At 40.9% G+C, this 17,221-nt stretch overlaps 2 protein-coding genes across 3 annotated transcripts in view; one reads left to right on the forward strand and one right to left on the reverse strand.

The window, feature by feature from the left end:
• Positions 1-2,779, reverse strand: MAB21L2 (mab-21 like 2). The gene has a single exon (XM_008267347.5). The coding sequence runs from the start codon at positions 1,687-1,689 to the stop codon at positions 610-612; it is 1,080 nt and encodes a 359-aa protein (XP_008265569.2). The 5' UTR covers positions 1,690-2,779; the 3' UTR covers positions 1-609.
• LRBA (LPS responsive beige-like anchor protein) overlaps positions 1-17,221 on the forward strand; it is a 751,045-nt gene that overhangs the window by 450,308 nt on the left and 283,516 nt on the right. The window lies entirely within an intron of this gene.

Below are 17,221 nucleotides of genomic sequence, written 5' to 3' on the forward strand. Positions count from 1 at the left end.
TTACAATGCAAAGTCATATTTTTATTACTGTTTTCAACAAGACGGCTTAGGGTGAGGGTAAAGGTGCAAGAGAGGGAGGGACACATCTGACATTGGCACTGAGATACATTTAACATCAGTAAAACTTTTTTTAAAAGAGAAATTTTTACATATAGTTAAATAAATTTTTCACTTGGTGACAACATTCAGGCAACCAAAAACAAAATGAGTTAGCGATAGCCAGAGAGAGAGAGAGAGAGAGAGAGAGAGAGAGAGAGAGAGAGAGAATGGGGTAAAAGAAGGAACGGGGAAGCTACTATACATTGATTTGAAAATGTACCTTGGGTTTCATTTTGTGGTGGCAAAGACCGATTGCTTCTTTTGTGTGACCTTTTAAATTCACATTGTTTGGAAGAAAACGATCACTTTGTGCAAGAATGTGATGGGGGTGGGGGCGTTGGTCTGCTCTCTTCGTAATTGACGGAGGTCTTCGCGGATTCCGGTTTCTTTCAGGTGACTTACATAAAAGTTAGAGTCCGGAGTTTGCTCTGTCGGTCGCTGAGTAGTTGTGTGCCGTGGGTAGGAGAGAGCACGCCCGTTTGCGTCGCTTTTCAAGCGGTCCCCAGCACCCTATAGCTTGTCCAGGCTTTTGGGATTGGTGAGAATTTCCCTGGCCAACCTCCAGGTCTGCTTGGCAGCGCTCTCCAGGGCCGAGTGGGGCTTGCCCTGGAAGAGGTCGAGGTTGGGCAGAAAGTAGTGGGGGCAGCGGCGGCACTGCAGGCAGGAGATGAGCTGCAGGAGGATACCGTTGAGCCGGTCGCCCAGGCACGCCTCGTCCCAGTCCGTTTCCCGTGGGTGCTTCTCGCACTCGTACAGCAGCAGCGTCTTCATGTGGTAGTTGTTGAGAGGCTGGCCCGGCAGCTCCAGGTGGCGGTCCCGCAGCGTCTTCAGCACCGACAGACACTTGTTCCGGCAGCCGCCCATCAGCAGCCGGTTCTCCGCCTCCCCGAACTGCAGCACCCAGGCGTCGCTCTCTGCCGAGCTCTGCTTGCCGGTCAGCGAGTAGCACTCCTTGGACAGCAAATTGAACCCTTCGGCCTTGACCTCGGCCACACGGTTGGGGCCAGGCCAGGGGATGTGAGGCATGGGCCACTGCGCCGCGCTGCGAGGCCAGATCCCAGTGCACTTGAACGCCGGCGTGATCTGCACCACGTAGCGCTCGCGGATGCGCAGCTTGACCTCGCTGGTGTCCGCGATCATCTTGACCACGTCCCGGTAGCTGCACTTGTCCACCGCCTGGGCCACCAGCGTCTGGAAGCGCGAGCGGATCTTGCGCGCGGAGAGGTAGCCGGACGCCGTGATGAACTCGACCCAGAGGGACATGCTCCGCTTGCGCCCGTCGCTCAACTTGAGCACGGCGCAGCCAGGCAGCGAGCCGTCGTCCACGAAGTTGAAGACGCCCATCTGGTTGAGGTAGAGCACCACCTCGAACTCAGTGGGCGAGATGACCTCGAGCCCCTCGTAGCGCGCATCGATCTCGCTCAGCGAGCTGATGAAGCGCGGCTCCTGCACCTCCACTTCCTTCAACACGTCCGAGACCACCTTGCAGACCTCGCGGATGGTCTTGGCGATGGCCGCCTTGCGCGCCTGGCAGCGCTCGGTGTAGTATTTATTGAGCTGGTAGACCAGCTTGGCCTGCGCGGCGATCATGTTGGGGCACAGGTCCGGGCTGTACACCGGCGTCTCGCAGTACGTTGAGGGATCCAAGGCTCAGGCACTGGTGGTGGCCCTGCGGCTTTCCAAAGAGGCGGTGCGCTCCCCCTGCAGCCCCACTTGCACTCTGCTGTCCACCTGGGCTGACCGGCTGCGGCCACAGCCGGCTGGCTCTTTCCTTTCCCTTTTTCGAAACCTCTTTGGGTCTTCGGCAGAAAATTAGAAGAAAAAAAAATCAAGGAAAAAAAAATTTTTTTTAAAAAAAGAAAAGGCCCTGCTGGGACTGGTTTTGTTTTTTGTTGATATGTAAAATAAAATGACCTCGTGCGGTTGGGAGGGGGGCCGCGGGGAGTGGGTGCCTGAAAGAAAAATTCAGGTTACCGAGAGGTTAGGTTTAGATGTCTGCAGCCGAGATGGCCCAGATATCTGGAAATGAGGTCTCTTAAGTGCTAGAGAAAATTAAAAAATAAAAGCGAAACATTCAGTGGTTCATTCTTAAACTTCTCCCCAACGCTGATAGGACTTCTCCGGTCAGGGTAGGTGAGTGCCTTCCTCCTCACCCTCCCCCAAATGCAAGGTGAAGGATGTAATTAATGTCCGGCCAGCGGCGAAGCGCAACTCGGGCGGCGCGCGCGGACGTTTGCAGAAGCCCGCGGTCTCCGCGTGTTGGTCTCGTCTCTGCTCCGGGGGTCGTGTTGTCGCGGTTTCTCTCTTTTCCGACTGGAGGCGTTGTTTAGGTTGGTTTGTTTGCAGTGGGCTCTTCTTGTCTTTCTCTAGGTGCAAACCGCTGGAAGTTGTTTGATATTCATTTCTGCTTCGTAATTTATACTTTTGGCCCGCACATCTATTTCAGTGCGACGGAGTCGTTGCTTGCGTTGCATCTGGGGTGTCGTTATAAGGATTCGGGATTTTTCTCCTCCTCCTCTAGGTTGCTTGTGCAGATTCCACTTCTGAGTCGTCTCTCCCTCCTCCCTTCAGATCTGATCTCTGTCTCTCTCTGTCTCCCCCCTTCTCTCTCCCTCTCCAATCTCTCTACCTCTCTAGTGTCTCTCTCTCCCTCTCTCTCCCCCCTCTCCCTCTCCCTCTCTGCCTTGCTGTTTCCTGGAGTTATTTAGTTTATGAATGGTCCCAGGGCCATCATGAGGGGGGAGGAGCTTCAGTTCCTACAATCCCTATCCGAGCTGTCAGTGCTGTAGCCAATCCGAGAGAGAAGACAGGCACGCTTGGCGAACGGTAGCAGCCACCAGTGCACTTGATAAAGAAAGGGGGCACAGAGAGAAGTAAGAAAATAGGGGAGATAGTAGAAGTCAAATGCTCGCACACATTTCTCAGCCCCCTCTTCTTGATCCTCCTTTCTTATCAGTTGCAAGGAAGAGAGACTGTAGAAGAGACTTTCCTGCAGACGGCTAAAATAACCGTCGACACTAGCAGTGGTTCAGGAAGGATCACTTTTTAAAAAAAATTCTGAACATTGTGCAGGAGAAGATGCAAACTCTTTAACAAAATTTATTTGGCTTGAAGGCAAGCGGGAGGAAGAAGGAGGAATCTGGGAAAGGACCTAATTTTTCTAGGTGTTTTCCTCCTGTAAAGTCTTCCTCTCCACTTCTCCTCTGCCTTCCTATTGTTGCAGAGTCAGAGCGATTGCTGTATATGTGCACCAGTGGGGGGTGGAGTGGTATATGGGGTGAGGGTTTATAACCATAAATCTCTTTTTAGCAATTTCCATATGCTGTCGAAAAACAAGGCAGGGCCAAAACTGGCCCAAGCACCTTGTTTGATAATTATTTCATAATTAAAATTCAGACATACTTCATGCCACTATTTTATTATGAAGAGCTAACCAGTTTCTGAGAGAGTAGATGTCTAAGTTGTGAGAAATGGTGCAAATTTATAACTGGTAAAATTTAGTAGGGCACTTTTAAATTAAAATAATTTACTAAAATTGTTTCAAACTAAATGAAAATGAAGGAAAGTAAACGCGAACTTGAATTAAAGTTTTCTTGATATCTTAATGCTGCAAATCTGATTTTCAATATTTTCTAAGACAGTAAAGAGTTTCTTTTGTAAAATGATTTTATTTTCATAATTGACTCTTGCTTTTAAAAGACTTCACTGCTACAAAAACCTGTAACTATCCTGTTATTGATTACACAGATGGCTTCACTCCTTTCCTGGCGTTTCGGTGAAACTTGTGCGTGTGCCTTTAGTGTAACAAGCTGCACCCATTGCAGTCTTTCTCGGCTACAACACTTTTTCCAGTTTGGTTAATACTGAGAAGTTATACTTGAACCTAAGGTGTCAGGAGTTTACATCGTTTTAAATACACTCAGGTAAATGGGATTATATTTAGTTTGATTTGGAAGGTTTTACTCCAGACCTGGGTTGTGTGATGAACATCTAAAAAGGCGCCTGGGTCAGGACTTCGTTTTGCAAAAAACCCTGTGGGAAAGGCTTGCGTTCCCTCTTAAAAGCCGATCAGGTGAATCTGAATTCGTTGCACAGGAAAAGTTAATTTCTTTCCATCTCCTTGCTGTGGGACACTCCGACCTCTTGGTTCTTTCTCACCTCTGTGGAGCGGATGTGGACCGCTGGCGGCTTGTCACACCCCTCCTCTGCTTGCCATAGCCCCTTCCTAAATACCTGCTGGGGGGGGAGGGCGGGGAGAGTCGGATTTATTGCTTAGACTCTATCTTCAGCGGCGAGAAATTAAGAGGAACAAGTCGGAAATGCGCGTACGCGAAACTCTGGCACCGAGCTGTCGTCAGCTGCTCCACAGTGTTGGAGCCTGGGGCGCCGCGGGCCCAGCCTTGCTGGGGGAAGCAGCCCGCGCCCCGGAGCGCGCAGAGGAGCCCGGCGCCCTGGGCCTGGCGCGTGCGGGAGCCGCACTCCTCCCCGCCGGGGCGGTACTGCCAGGCGGGAGAGGCGCTTGGCCGCAGGGAGTCGTGAGAGCAGCGGGGAGCGGACCCGAAGCTGCTTCTCCCGGGGGCAGTTCCTGGGCGGAGACTCGTGGCGGGGCTAGAGGGCGCGCAGCTCGCCCTCCCTGGCCCTCGAGGCGGCCGCTTCGTCGTCGCCTCTGACTCGCGAGTGGCCCAGGCCACGCGCGTGGCCGGCCTGGGCCGCGACGCCCTGGCGCGAGTTTTCTCCCGCCGCCCTAGGGGCGCCGCCGGAGTGGTCAGTCCCCCCGCGTCCTCCGTCCTCCGCCTTCGGGTGGGGTCGCGCGGACTCTTCGCTCGCCACCGCCGCACGGCCGCCGCTCCTCTGCTCCCGGCCCGGTCGCGCACCGCCAAGTTTCGTCGCGCCCTGGTCCTGCGTTTCTCCACTTTTACCTACAGAGGCTGAAGGATGATAAAACGTTACAAATGTTTTGATTTAAAAACAATTCATTACCAATTTACCCTGTCTGAGGTAGATGCTCTAGTAAATAATAAATCAGTTAAACAAAGGCGACTTTAATTTATGGTCGTGGTACTAATTAGAAACATCATTCGAGCAATAAACTTAAACACTTCCAGCAAATAATGCTCCCCGTCGCCGGTGCTCCCCCCCCCCCCCCCCGCCCGGGCCGGGGCGGCCGCGGCGCTCGGCGCGGCTTCAGCTGTGCGCGCCGAGCCGCTCTTCCTCGGCTTGAATAATTGAAGCGGGAAACGGCGTCCGAGGAGGCCGTAATTGAAGAGCCCCTGTCACTTCCGCTTTTATGTATGTTAGTGTAGAAGTCCATCAGCAGCTCCTTGATGGTGTATTAAAACGAAGTGGCAGCTCCTTCTGCAGGAGATACCGTCTTCTATTAAAGGAGACCCAGGGAGAGAAAGAAACTCGAGAGGCTAAAAGCCACTTCAGGTCTTCAGACCGATTGATCTGTATTCTCTTGTTATAATCCGGCTCATCATACTTGAGTTAATGAGGCAAAGGAGGGGGAGCAGAATCTGATGGTCCTTGACAAATTCATTAGGGAGGCCGCGGGACATTTTATTTGACTGTTAAACATCTTGTTTGTTTGGTTTAGGCAGCGCCAACATCAGCAGGCTTCTGCCCAGAGCTGTGGTGTTGGGCTGGCCGCGAGGCATTCCTAAAAAGGGAAGGAGGACTTTGAGGGTGGGATCTGGGGTCTTTGTGTTAGCCTGGGGGTAGTCCATGCCCTTGGGACTGCTGTAGGCTCTACCCTTTCCGTCATCCCCTCAGGCAGGTTCTATAAGGAGGTACACGACCTACGGAGAGGTGGGCGCGCTTTGATTTTACATAAACCAAAATATGTGTATCTTTACAACTGCAGCCTCAGAATTTCCAGGTTTTAACAATCACTGTACTAGTTTTTGAGAAATGTGAAATGTTTAAGGTCTAGAAAAATAGGCAGATGACTCATTACATCCTATTTTTAGTTGATCATGATTAAATAAACTTTTAATAATTAATTGAATTTCCTCCTTCCCTGAAACCCTAATGAGTACTGAAGCTTGGACATTTAAATATTTATACAAATGTATTTTCAAAAGAAAATTGGTGTATTTTAATTTGGGGGACTTTTGTGTTTAAAATTGGAAGCAGGAAGGGGTACTCTGGTGCTAAGATAAGGTGATGAGTTGAAAGAATACTTTAAAAATTGAAAAATCTTCCTAGTTGAAAATAATGGGCCATTAAGCTAGAATGCTAACCTTATGTTTCATTCTGAGATAATGCAGTACTTGATTTTCTCAAAAATGTCTTGTAAATAATCCAATTGTAATACTTTCTTGCAAGGAGAATTCAGTTATATTTTCCTTCAGCATTGACTTAAACAGCCTTAGCTCAGTGCTTCGAGAAGGAACCCTGGCTTCATTTATAGGAAAACAGTATGGGAGAAAAAAGAAAACTAATGCCCTTTGCCTGTCATTTTTATACATTCCTGCACTGCTGATGAAGCTTGAACTGCTACAGGGAATGTATGGATTTGCAAAGAAATGATTCAGTAGTAGTTCATGTTGTGTTTTTCAGAAGCAAAACCAAACTAATGGCTGAAGTCATTGCTTCTGTACATCTGACAGTTATAATCCTGTTTATGTTTCTAGAGAATACAGAATCCTTAAACTGTTTTATTTTGTGCTGATCTTTGCTTAGAAATGTGTTTACTGAGTTAAACTTCAGTGCATTTTTTACTTTATCAGATTAGTGAGACTTAAAAGGTATCTATTATTTTATTATCTGTGGAAATAATATATAGCATTTCAGTAATCTTCACCAGGGAGAACCCGGACTTTAGATTCTGCTTTCCAGGAAACATTTTAGAAGCATTAAAAAATTATTAGGTTATTTACTTTAATAAATCCCTCTTTGAAGGATTTATACATTTTAGAAAACAAAGGACCAAGAACTGAATTCTGAAATATCATTTTGGTTGCTGATTTTTAGTCCTTATATCTAATTATTTGAGATAATTATAAAAATGCTTGATTTTTTTTTAAAAAGAACAGTATCTTTTTTTGGTCAAAATACAAATGGAGAAATGAAGCAGTATTCAATTCCCTGAATTTAAAAAGTGTTCCAGTAAAAACAGAAAGTAAATAACACAAACACAATTTGTTAGCATGTTTGCTGATAAAATTTTCTTGAAATAGTTATATTTAAACATATATACAAACTGTCAGACCCGTCAGGATTATACTGTTTACATTATATTAAAAGTAAGTCTACATTTTTTTTATCGTATCAAATGATCTAATTTTCCAAAACTTCGACACATCATAGAGGTTGTTTGTAAGCTATTGATAATGGTTATTCTGGAATCAACCTGTACTAACCAATTGTTGAATGTTTACCTTGAACTGTTCACTGCAGTGCCTGTTAATTTTAAATTGCCAGGCATGCTGTGGAAAATAGTCCCCCACCATCAGATATCTTTAAAAAAAAAATTTAACGTCTTTGATAACCTAAGAGTATAGTTCTCATTTAAACAGTTTGAACTTGATAATGTTATGTCAGGTGAAAGCAACAGCTGTAACTTTGAATAGTAGGCCTATCAAACTGTATTGAAAAATGTTTTTATGTACTTTTGGTGAGTATTGTTTTGTGGGCCTTTTAAGCTTGTGTGGATTACTTAGGATACTGCTGTGTATATGAATAGTGGTATTTGTGCATGCTACACTTTTATAATTCTTAGATTGTTCAGTAGGATGAGAAAGTTGAGGATATTATACATGTGAGGTTTTTTTCTTGAGTTGAATAACAACTATATAAATAAGTACTATATTAAGCCATATATAATTTGATCTCACCAAAATGTACAATGATAGAGTATGGAATTTATGCTCAAGAAAATTGAAGCAAGCAGCTTTGAGCCTGACTGAACATAAATTCCATTGTATTGTTAAGCTAAGATGTGAAATGTTAAGAAATTCTGAGTTAATTCAGCAAGAACTTTTCAGAAGGTGTTTCATTGTACTTGCTCCAATCTCACTTATGTTGTTTTATGTCAGTTTGGTGTAACCCGTAAGTCATTTAGTTTTTTCTCCTTTTTAGCATTCACATTTTTGAGCTGGCAGCAGTTACTTTTTTTATTTCCTATATAGGTAAGCAGTTGTTCTGAAACATTAGCATAAGATTCTTTTTTTATTATTATTATTTGAAAAGCAGAGAGAGAGAGTGTGAGAGAGAGAGAGAGAGTGAGAGAGAGAGAGTGTGCAATTAATTTCTTCCATCCTCTGGTTCACTTCTCAAATACCCACGACAGACAGGGCTAGGCCAGACTGAAGCTCAGAACCAGGAACTCAATCTGGGTCTCCCACATGGGTGGCAAGAACACAAGTACTGTGGGCAACATGCCCTGCCTCTCAGGTGCATTAGCAGGAAGTGGGCTCAGAAGCCCACAACAGCAGAGACTCCATCGAGGCACTACAGTAAGGGATGCAGTTATCCCAAGCAGCATTGTAGCCCACTGTGTCACGTTGCATGCCCCAGAAGATACTCTTCTTGTCTTTCCTTGTCCCTTCCTTTTATTTATTGTTTCTTTTGAATTACAATTTGAACTTATTGATGTACTATATGGTACACACTAGATTTTACTTGCTAAATAACTTTGCCTTTCACTATTATCTTAAGGTGAAAGGGTACATACATTCAATAGTTAAGCAATAATTATTTACTATGTGGATTATTCTTTGTGTCTCTTCTACCTAGAGAACCAGTGATGGACAGGAAAACCAGGATTAGTCAATGTTAAATTTAATGCTAACGAAAATGTGAAGCTGATTTTATTGTGTAAGGAATGTGTGATACCATTTGTTTAAGAAGGAGACGTGTGTGTGTGTGTGTGTGTGTGTGTGTACATATACATGTATATGTATTTCGTGGGATCTTCTAGCCATCCTCACTTCTCTTTCACTCTCTCTTAATCAGTGCCAGACGTTGATGAAACAGATGAGTGAGATAAGCAATGTCGATTAAGCCTGTCCTAAGCTATACTGAGTTCAAAATCTAAGACTTGGCATATGTTCTATATTTCTTTCAGGTCATATGAGACATTTTATAGACCTGTTTTAAAAATTATCAGTTAAGCATATTATGCAGATAGATTTTTGTTGTATTTTAGGAAATCTAGCCATTTAAAACATCGTAGTTTATTTTAAAATATATTGTCTCTACAGTACTTCATCCATTTTATCATTAATAGTGGTAACTTGGCGTCAATCGTATGCTAAGATTATAGGAAATTTTTAGTGCATGTTGTGTTATTTTTAATGGAAATATTAAAGATCTAGCTTGTTCTTGCCTTCAAATTTTGTGAATTAGAGTAAATATGATGTGAAGAGAAGTTTTCTCTGATTTCTTGTAGTGGTTAAACAACAACCAAAAAATCCCTTTATTGGCTGTAATCTATGTATAGAAGACATCTGTGCAATATAAATGAAATAACATTTGATGATCTAAGGAATGGAAAGTTTTCCTTTAACCATCTGAAATAACGCTTGGATACAAAACAGCTGTCTTGGCCTATGGATATCAAGATTCTGCCAGTCTGCTGCTTTTCTGAATTTTTCCTTTCTATCTTTCCTTATTATCTTTGGATTCTACAGAGTCATTCTCTTATTTTCTGACTGGTTTTGTCTGTAGACGAAATCTGAAGTTAGTAGGTTTAAATCAATCTAGATAGAGTGGAAAAATCTTTGATCTATGGCTATGACTGTTTCCAAATGATTTGCTTACTGGGACCAGACACTATCCATGCCCTTTCACTTTGCTATCAGTTAGGTATACACAAAAGAGCCGAAAGGCTACCAGATGCATAGTTAATCATCATATTAGATCAGTAAAGGGTTCCAACCATACCTTATTAGGTCTTCTATTCCTAATAGTGAATTGTTATATAGTAACATTTTGGTAAAATGCTGTAAAAATTGTTTAATTTTTTTCTTCAAGTTCATCAAAACTTTAATAATATCAATCAAAAATAATAATAGAAATATGTGTATTTTTAAAAATTACGTGAAGTTATCACTCTCACGTAGCTTACTTGGATGGATAAAGTAAAAAGAGACAATATGAGAGTAACCACAGAGAACATCAGTCTAAGAAACAAAAACCCTGAATTTTTGTCCTGACTTGGCTATGTTGATGACCTTAAAGAAGTCATTGTCTGTACCTGTTATTTTCTCAGTTGTTAAATGAGGGATTTGCATTAGGTGATCTCTTTTATCTCATATAGCAACACAAATCTAAAAATTCTTTTTTACCATACGTAAAATTTTTTACCATAGCTTGACTAAAGTTGTTATTTATATCTTTGCTACTTTATTTCCATCAAAAATTTTTCTGCAAAAGTTTAGACTTTCAGTGCTGCTCTAAAGTAAGCTTATGAGGGATTTTTAATGCGGAAAAATATCATAAACAAGAATAAGCCTACAATATTTCAGACCTAAGGAAAAAAATCACAAACTATAGAGACAGTTCTGAGGGACAATGAAATACCAAACTTGAAGAAATTCTAAGAGTATCCTAATTACCAATCAATAAGAGTCAGTTAATAAAACCTTTTTTGGAACATGATGTACCTTCTTGTAATATAAGAAAATATTATGTGTTTAAAGGTTTAAACAAAATTAGCAGGTGTTTTTCTCTCTAAAATATTGAATGGACTTTCACTTTTTTTGGACGTTTTCATTAAGATTGGATATTCTGTAATATTAGCTCTTGAAGCCAAAGAAAGTTCAGGTTTACAATTAAATAAAAAAGAAATGGTTAGCCTTCTCCTTAGAGAAATGACATGGCTCTAAGCAACTATGATATTACCAAGTTCATGTTGTGTTAAAAGATAGATCCAGGCAGGGAAATGGTTCTCAAAACATGAGTCACTAAAGAAAGGAAAGTTTTATACTACTTTCTCATGCTTTTCACTTGTTTTCATCAGAAGATCTGACAAGCATAAAAGTGTTAACATCTTTTATTTTACAGATGTTCTTAGTTTTCCCTCAAACTGTAAAAGATGCTGTACCAGAGTAGCATGGTAGGAAATAATTTCAACACCTCCTTTCACTTATGCGATAACTTATTATTTGTCTAAGCTTGTGGATATTTTTGGAAGGAGGGAAGTGAGGCAAGGAAAGATAACATATTGAGATCTAATTGTTCCCATTTTCAGATATAGTTCAATCAGTCTATCTGCTATATTATAAATTCTCTCCAAAATAGCTTCAAGTTGGCATAGAAGTTATTTTTACTTCTATGTTATGTTCATTTAAAGTCCCTCATTAATGTCGGAGGAGTGCCAGGTGACCGCTGAGAGAGTTGTTGATGGACACCGTGGGTTTGCAAAGTGCGAATCTAAAAGACTGAGAGATGAGAAATGCGTTGCTATTCGTGAATTTATGTTTTATCTCACTTCACTTGAAAATTTATGAGTAGTGTGGCTTAAGGGTGCTGGAGTTGTGTGTTCCAGGGCTTGCCCCTACTGATAACACCCTTGTTGGCGTGAAAGTGCAATGCAAATTATGACAGTTACAACCTTCTGTTTTGTTTAACCTGTCAGTAGATTTCCTGGCTCAGTGCTGAGGGCAATGGTGTGTTCAGCTAGTCCATATTCACCTAAACTTAAAAGGTCAGGTTTCTACAGGCAAGCCTAGTCAAAGCCTAATTGATGAGGAGGGCAGGGAGACAGAATTTACTGTTCTGTTGGCTAGTTTCATATCGTTAGGTTGTCCTGAAAGCATCAGGCAGTCACAGCCCCTTTCATGTAAGTGCTGACCCTAGACAGGAGCTGACAATCAAAGGAGGCAGCCACAGGAACCAGTGCAAGTAGGCTATTGATTTTTCAGTTAGGTCTAAGTAGTTTGTAGTATGGGTAATGGGTGACAGAGGCAGGTATGTCATTATCAATGAGCTCCAGAACAGTAGCGACAACCCTCCCTCATATTTCCTTCAGCACTGACAGTACGCATCCAGAGGCGGTCAATAAATCGCCCAACCTTTAACTGACAAGTGACTTGGAGGTTTAGGTTGAGGGGTGGAAGTTCCAGAGCTAAACTTCCCTCCTTGAACATGGTCTGGTTCTAGCATTGGAATCGGTAATTAGTTTGTAGCTCTCAGAAGTTTTGATTTGGTTATACCTGTTCAACTCTGAAAGTCAGAATATACTTGTTAAGTATTTGAGAATTTAAGAAGTCTATTTACTTAGTTAAATAAAGACAGAAATGAGCCCATGATTTGTAAGCACTCTGAAAAGATAATTAAGGTAGTTTTTAGGGTAGAGTTTAGCTCTTATTTCAGACTAGCTTCTTATTTGGTCAGTGATATCCCTGTTATAAAACTGGAGTCGTGAGAAATTGTCTCTCAGAACCTAGGTAAATTCCTGATCTTCTCTTAAATGTTGTAACTGCAGATAAGTTTTAAATAGAAAAAACCTTGAGCCATTTGTAAGTGCAACTAAGCAGTTGTTATTTGAGCTTCAAATTTATCTTATAGTGTTTTTCAAAGTACAATAGTTATGAATAGAGGGATCATTTAATGATTAAAGTTTGATGAATTTGGGTTGCTTCTGTATTTAAAAAGAAAGGCTTAGTTTTTCTTTTAAAAGGATTTCATGTAGATATTTACGTTAAGGAAGATACAGATGATGTTCACATAAACTCAAAGAGTGTAGCAGGTTTTGGCTAAAAGTAGATGTGTTCTAAAAGGGATATAAAATAATTTGAGGTATTTTAAATCTATACCAATCTTTATTTTGTTACAATGTATAAGTAAAATGAAGGGAAGGTAATATTTACAACTACAAGTGGGAGTTTGGGTTGTACCAGGATCCTTGCAAACTATCACATGCTTACATTTTTTAAAAAACTTTAAACAAATTGAAGTAAAACAGAAAAGTAAATGTTTTTTAAAACTTCCTTAAATAACTTATCGTTGTGATATCTTGTTTAACACTGTGATATTGTACAGAACCAGAGTTTAAGTCTGTGGAATCATCTGGCTGTGGCTACATGAATCATTTTCATTTGTTCATTGCAACCAAAAATTCCTTTAAAAAAGTTGAACTCACTGGTTGATTTGCACGGAAGATAAAGGTACTTAAAAATATTCTTAAGTTTGCGGTGACATGAATACAGGTTTTGAAATTGAGTGAAATGTGGCTACTATTGAGGTGTTTCTGTTTTTGTTTTAAAGAAACTTTGGGATTATTTAATTGATATTTAGGGAAGTCTTATACAGATACCTTCAATTAGTTACCATTTGGGACTTACAGATTCTTAAAAACAAGGTTCTTTTTTAAAATCATTGTTTTGTTTTTCCTGTGGTTTATTAATTATTGACTTAATATATGTTTTTCTATTGGATTATGTAAGAGATTTAATTGGAAATCTTGCAGCATCTATATTGTTAGTTATAGGTAGAGCTTATTTAGCTTCATTTGTAGCCTTTCCTGAATATGTTGGTAGTTTTTTTTTTTTTTCAGGAATGAAAAAAAAAAGCTGTAGAAAGGGGGACAAATTAAATTTTCATGAAAGAAAATCCTAATCAGCAGTGACAGTGTAAGAGAAAGATGATTGCCACTTGGTCATTGTGGAAAGGCACTTAGATTTGGTGTCAGTGCTTCTGTTAATGATGACTAATGTCTTTCTTGGAGCAAGTGCATGCTCAAACATACTGCTACAGCCTAGAGAGAGAGGGCTCAGCAATAGGCACTAGTAAGCAAAAGCACTGGGTGTCCTAAAAACAAAGCCTTTGGAATGCAATCTACTTGACAGTGTCTGTTATTAGAAAAGTGCAAGCATAATCCTAAGGCATTGAACCACAAATTCTTAGCTATTTTATGTGCAGTACTAAGAGATGATTTTTAAATGAAAATATAAATAAATCAAAGAGTATTGTTGATATGCCCTCCATTTTGTCACTTACAGGGATAGTCACATACATGGCACTGCAGGGAATCACATGTCTAACGAAAGTTTTAAAAAGAACCAAAGTTAGGGAAAATTTTTTCAGACCACAATGCTGTATCCCAAACAAATGCTTTACAGTTACAAAGAGAACGAATGACTCCAAGGATCTTTTTAGCTCTTATAATCTGAAATATATTGCTTACAAAAAGAAGATGACACATGTTATTTCTTGAGCGTTTCCCTCAAGTGTAAGACCTTTCAGAAGGGCATTTGCGGCAGCGCTTGTCATATTTTTTCATATACATCTTACTGGCCTGACATGTCTCAAGAACCACGAGAACACAGATGTCATTGCATTCAGACAACACTAATTACTCTGGGATTTTTGCAGCCTCAGTGCCTGCATGTAACTGTCGACCGTGATTGTTCATGCAGCCCACAGTGGGGACATTTTGCACATGAAAATAGTGAGAAGCAAACATAGTGACATAAGCCTTTTAGTCTCCTATTGTTCTCCAAAAAGAAGTTGGGAGAAAAAAAAATTTCTGAAACACCGATTTCATTCAGTATTTTACATTTGAACCGTGTTTTGGCAACATTTCCTTTCTGATGTGAGTGTGTTATGCGTTTGCATTCAGTGAAATCTATTATCCATCTGTTCTTTAACCTTCTTGAACAATTTTCTACATTACTTTGTCTTCAAGCTTCATGGGAAATTCCTTTATGTAGCTTATAGTTTGAGAGAAACACTAATTGTGGTATGAGTCTTTTGAAAGTGACAGTGCACAACAATAAATATGTATGATGTGTTCTTCTGGTGTGCGACTTAATGTTTAATGAGAAGCTGTAGCAAATATGGTTAGTCCCAATTTAGATAAGTGCAATCATCTTATGCTTTTAACACAGGTCAGTTCTTTTCTTTGTTTAATTTTCTCTGTAACATTCTGGAATTCAGTTGATAATTCATGTTGTTTAGGTGGTTTTGTAATATCAGAGGTCAAATGGTGGTCAGATCTGGGCGCTCACTACTAAATGTGAAGACCAAATACATGTTTTGATAAAAGCATAATCTGTGTTAATTACCGATTTGAAAATAAAAAGCTCCGATAATGTAACTTCACATGCTGATGAAGCAGAATTGAAGCAGCTTGATCAAAGATGTATGATGAGATAAAACTGCAGTCTCTGCTGTACAGTTATAGTAATTATGACTAATGAACCGTCCAGTCTGGATGAAATGGCATGCCCACAGGGACTGCGTCCAATCAGTTGTGACTTATGCAAGCTGAACAAACCATTTTGGGGTTCCAGCTTCCATATTCTGGGAACTATATTCTTTATTATTAATATCACTTTTGTTTGGACAATATGAAGTGATTTGAAGTCATCTAAATTTTGTTAAATATGGAATATAGTTCTTTTCCTTTTTTCATATAAAGTTAAACATGTAGGTTTTTTTTACATGACCTCTGCTTTACCTCTTGTTTCTTAGACATACTTAAGTCACTATTCTACAACAGTCCTGTGACTGCCTGTTCCTTCTTTTGTTGTGTCACTTCCAAAGACTCCCTCTTTGTAGAGCATCTACTTTTTCAGGGTGTATTGTTTACTAACCCGATATTGTAAAGATGCTTCTACAATAATCATGGTACAAATGAAACATTTGCTATGTGACAAATGCTGTACTGAGAGCATTACCTGTTGTGACCAACAGATTCCATTTGTAAGAAACAGGTCACCTATAAAAATGGTGCCTGTCACAACTTTCGTCAAGCCTGTCTCATGAATCACATGTGAATTTAGCAGTGAGATCTGTGGGCTTCCCTGGCTGCACAATGGCCTCAGGTATTCCCCATCTGACCCAGGAACCACTGGGTAGAATTGGTAAGGCACACAAAGCCATGGCAATCATCAATGCTTATCAACTGAATATATATCCTGTTAATTTTATACTAACAAGTATGACACAATAAGAAAGAAGAAAATAATGTTATTGAAGGGGGGGGTAGAGAAGGGGGGAATACTCAGGGTGTGGTTGGTTATACCTTAGTTACTATTGGTCGTTCCTCTGGGTGTTATTTACTTATGCCCTTGTGGATGATGGTAAACACATTTTGAATTTTGTTTGGCTTGAAGACTTTGATAAATTGTTAGCTTCATATTTCTGTTTCTCTGAGCAGTCTTGCTTTCTACATCTATCGGAAACTAATAAATTCTCACAACCACTCTTTGAGGTAGATGCTTCATAATAATATGTTACAGATGAAGAATTTGAGATGTGGGGGCCTTAAATAGCTTTCTCAAGGTTAGAGCCTTTTATAAGTCTTGGATTGACTTGTGGAGGTTAGTTTATTCTCACTCAAATTTACTGCTAAATTATCTTCACTTTCCCTTTTTCCAATGAGGATTCATTTTGTTGTTTTTTTTTTCCTGGCAGCTGACAAAACTGTACGGTTTGTTAAAACTGAGACCCATGTGGCTGGCGCTATGGCCCAGTGGGTTAAAGCCCCAGCCTGTAGTGCCAGCATCCTGTGTGGGCACCAATTCAAGTCCTGGCTCCTCCGCTTCATTCCAGCTCCCTGCAAATGCTGCTGAGAAAGCAATGGAGGATAGCCGAAGTCCTTAGGCCCCTGTACCCATGAGAGAGACCCAGAGAAAGCTCCTGATTTCTGATTTCTGATTGGCCCAGCTCTGGATGTTGCAGTTGGCCATTTGGGGAGTAAACCAGTGGATGGAAGACCTCTCTCTCTCTCTCTTTCTATCTCTCTTTTTCTCTGTCTCTACCTCTGTCTTTCAAAAAATTAAATCTTAAAAAAAAAAAAAACAAACAAGTGGGACTCATATGACCCGTACAATACCAGTCTTTCAGGTCTATGAATTCTTATTAGGTTCAGGTCCCTAAACTCTTTTAATTCAGTATATCTTGAGTACGTAGAGCTTTCAGTATATGAATATATGAGTAACCTTCAAAAATGTATGGAAATGCATATTAGGGAAAACTATGAAGGGATTTCAAGATTTTTTTTCATCAGAAATAAACATTTTAATTCTATTTTCCATGAACTTTTAAAAAATTTATTTGTACAAAGAGAGAGAGAGAGAGAGAGATCTTCCATCTGCTGGTTCACTTCCCAAATGGCTGCAATGGCCAGGGCTGGGTTAGGTGGAAGCCAAGAGCCAGCATCTTCTCC

The sequence above is a fragment of the Oryctolagus cuniculus genome, chromosome 8, assembly GCF_051225735.1.
Source record: "Oryctolagus cuniculus isolate XC-2025 breed Fujian yellow rabbit chromosome 8, ASM5122573v1, whole genome shotgun sequence".
NCBI classification, from domain to species: Eukaryota; Metazoa; Chordata; class Mammalia; order Lagomorpha; family Leporidae; genus Oryctolagus; species Oryctolagus cuniculus.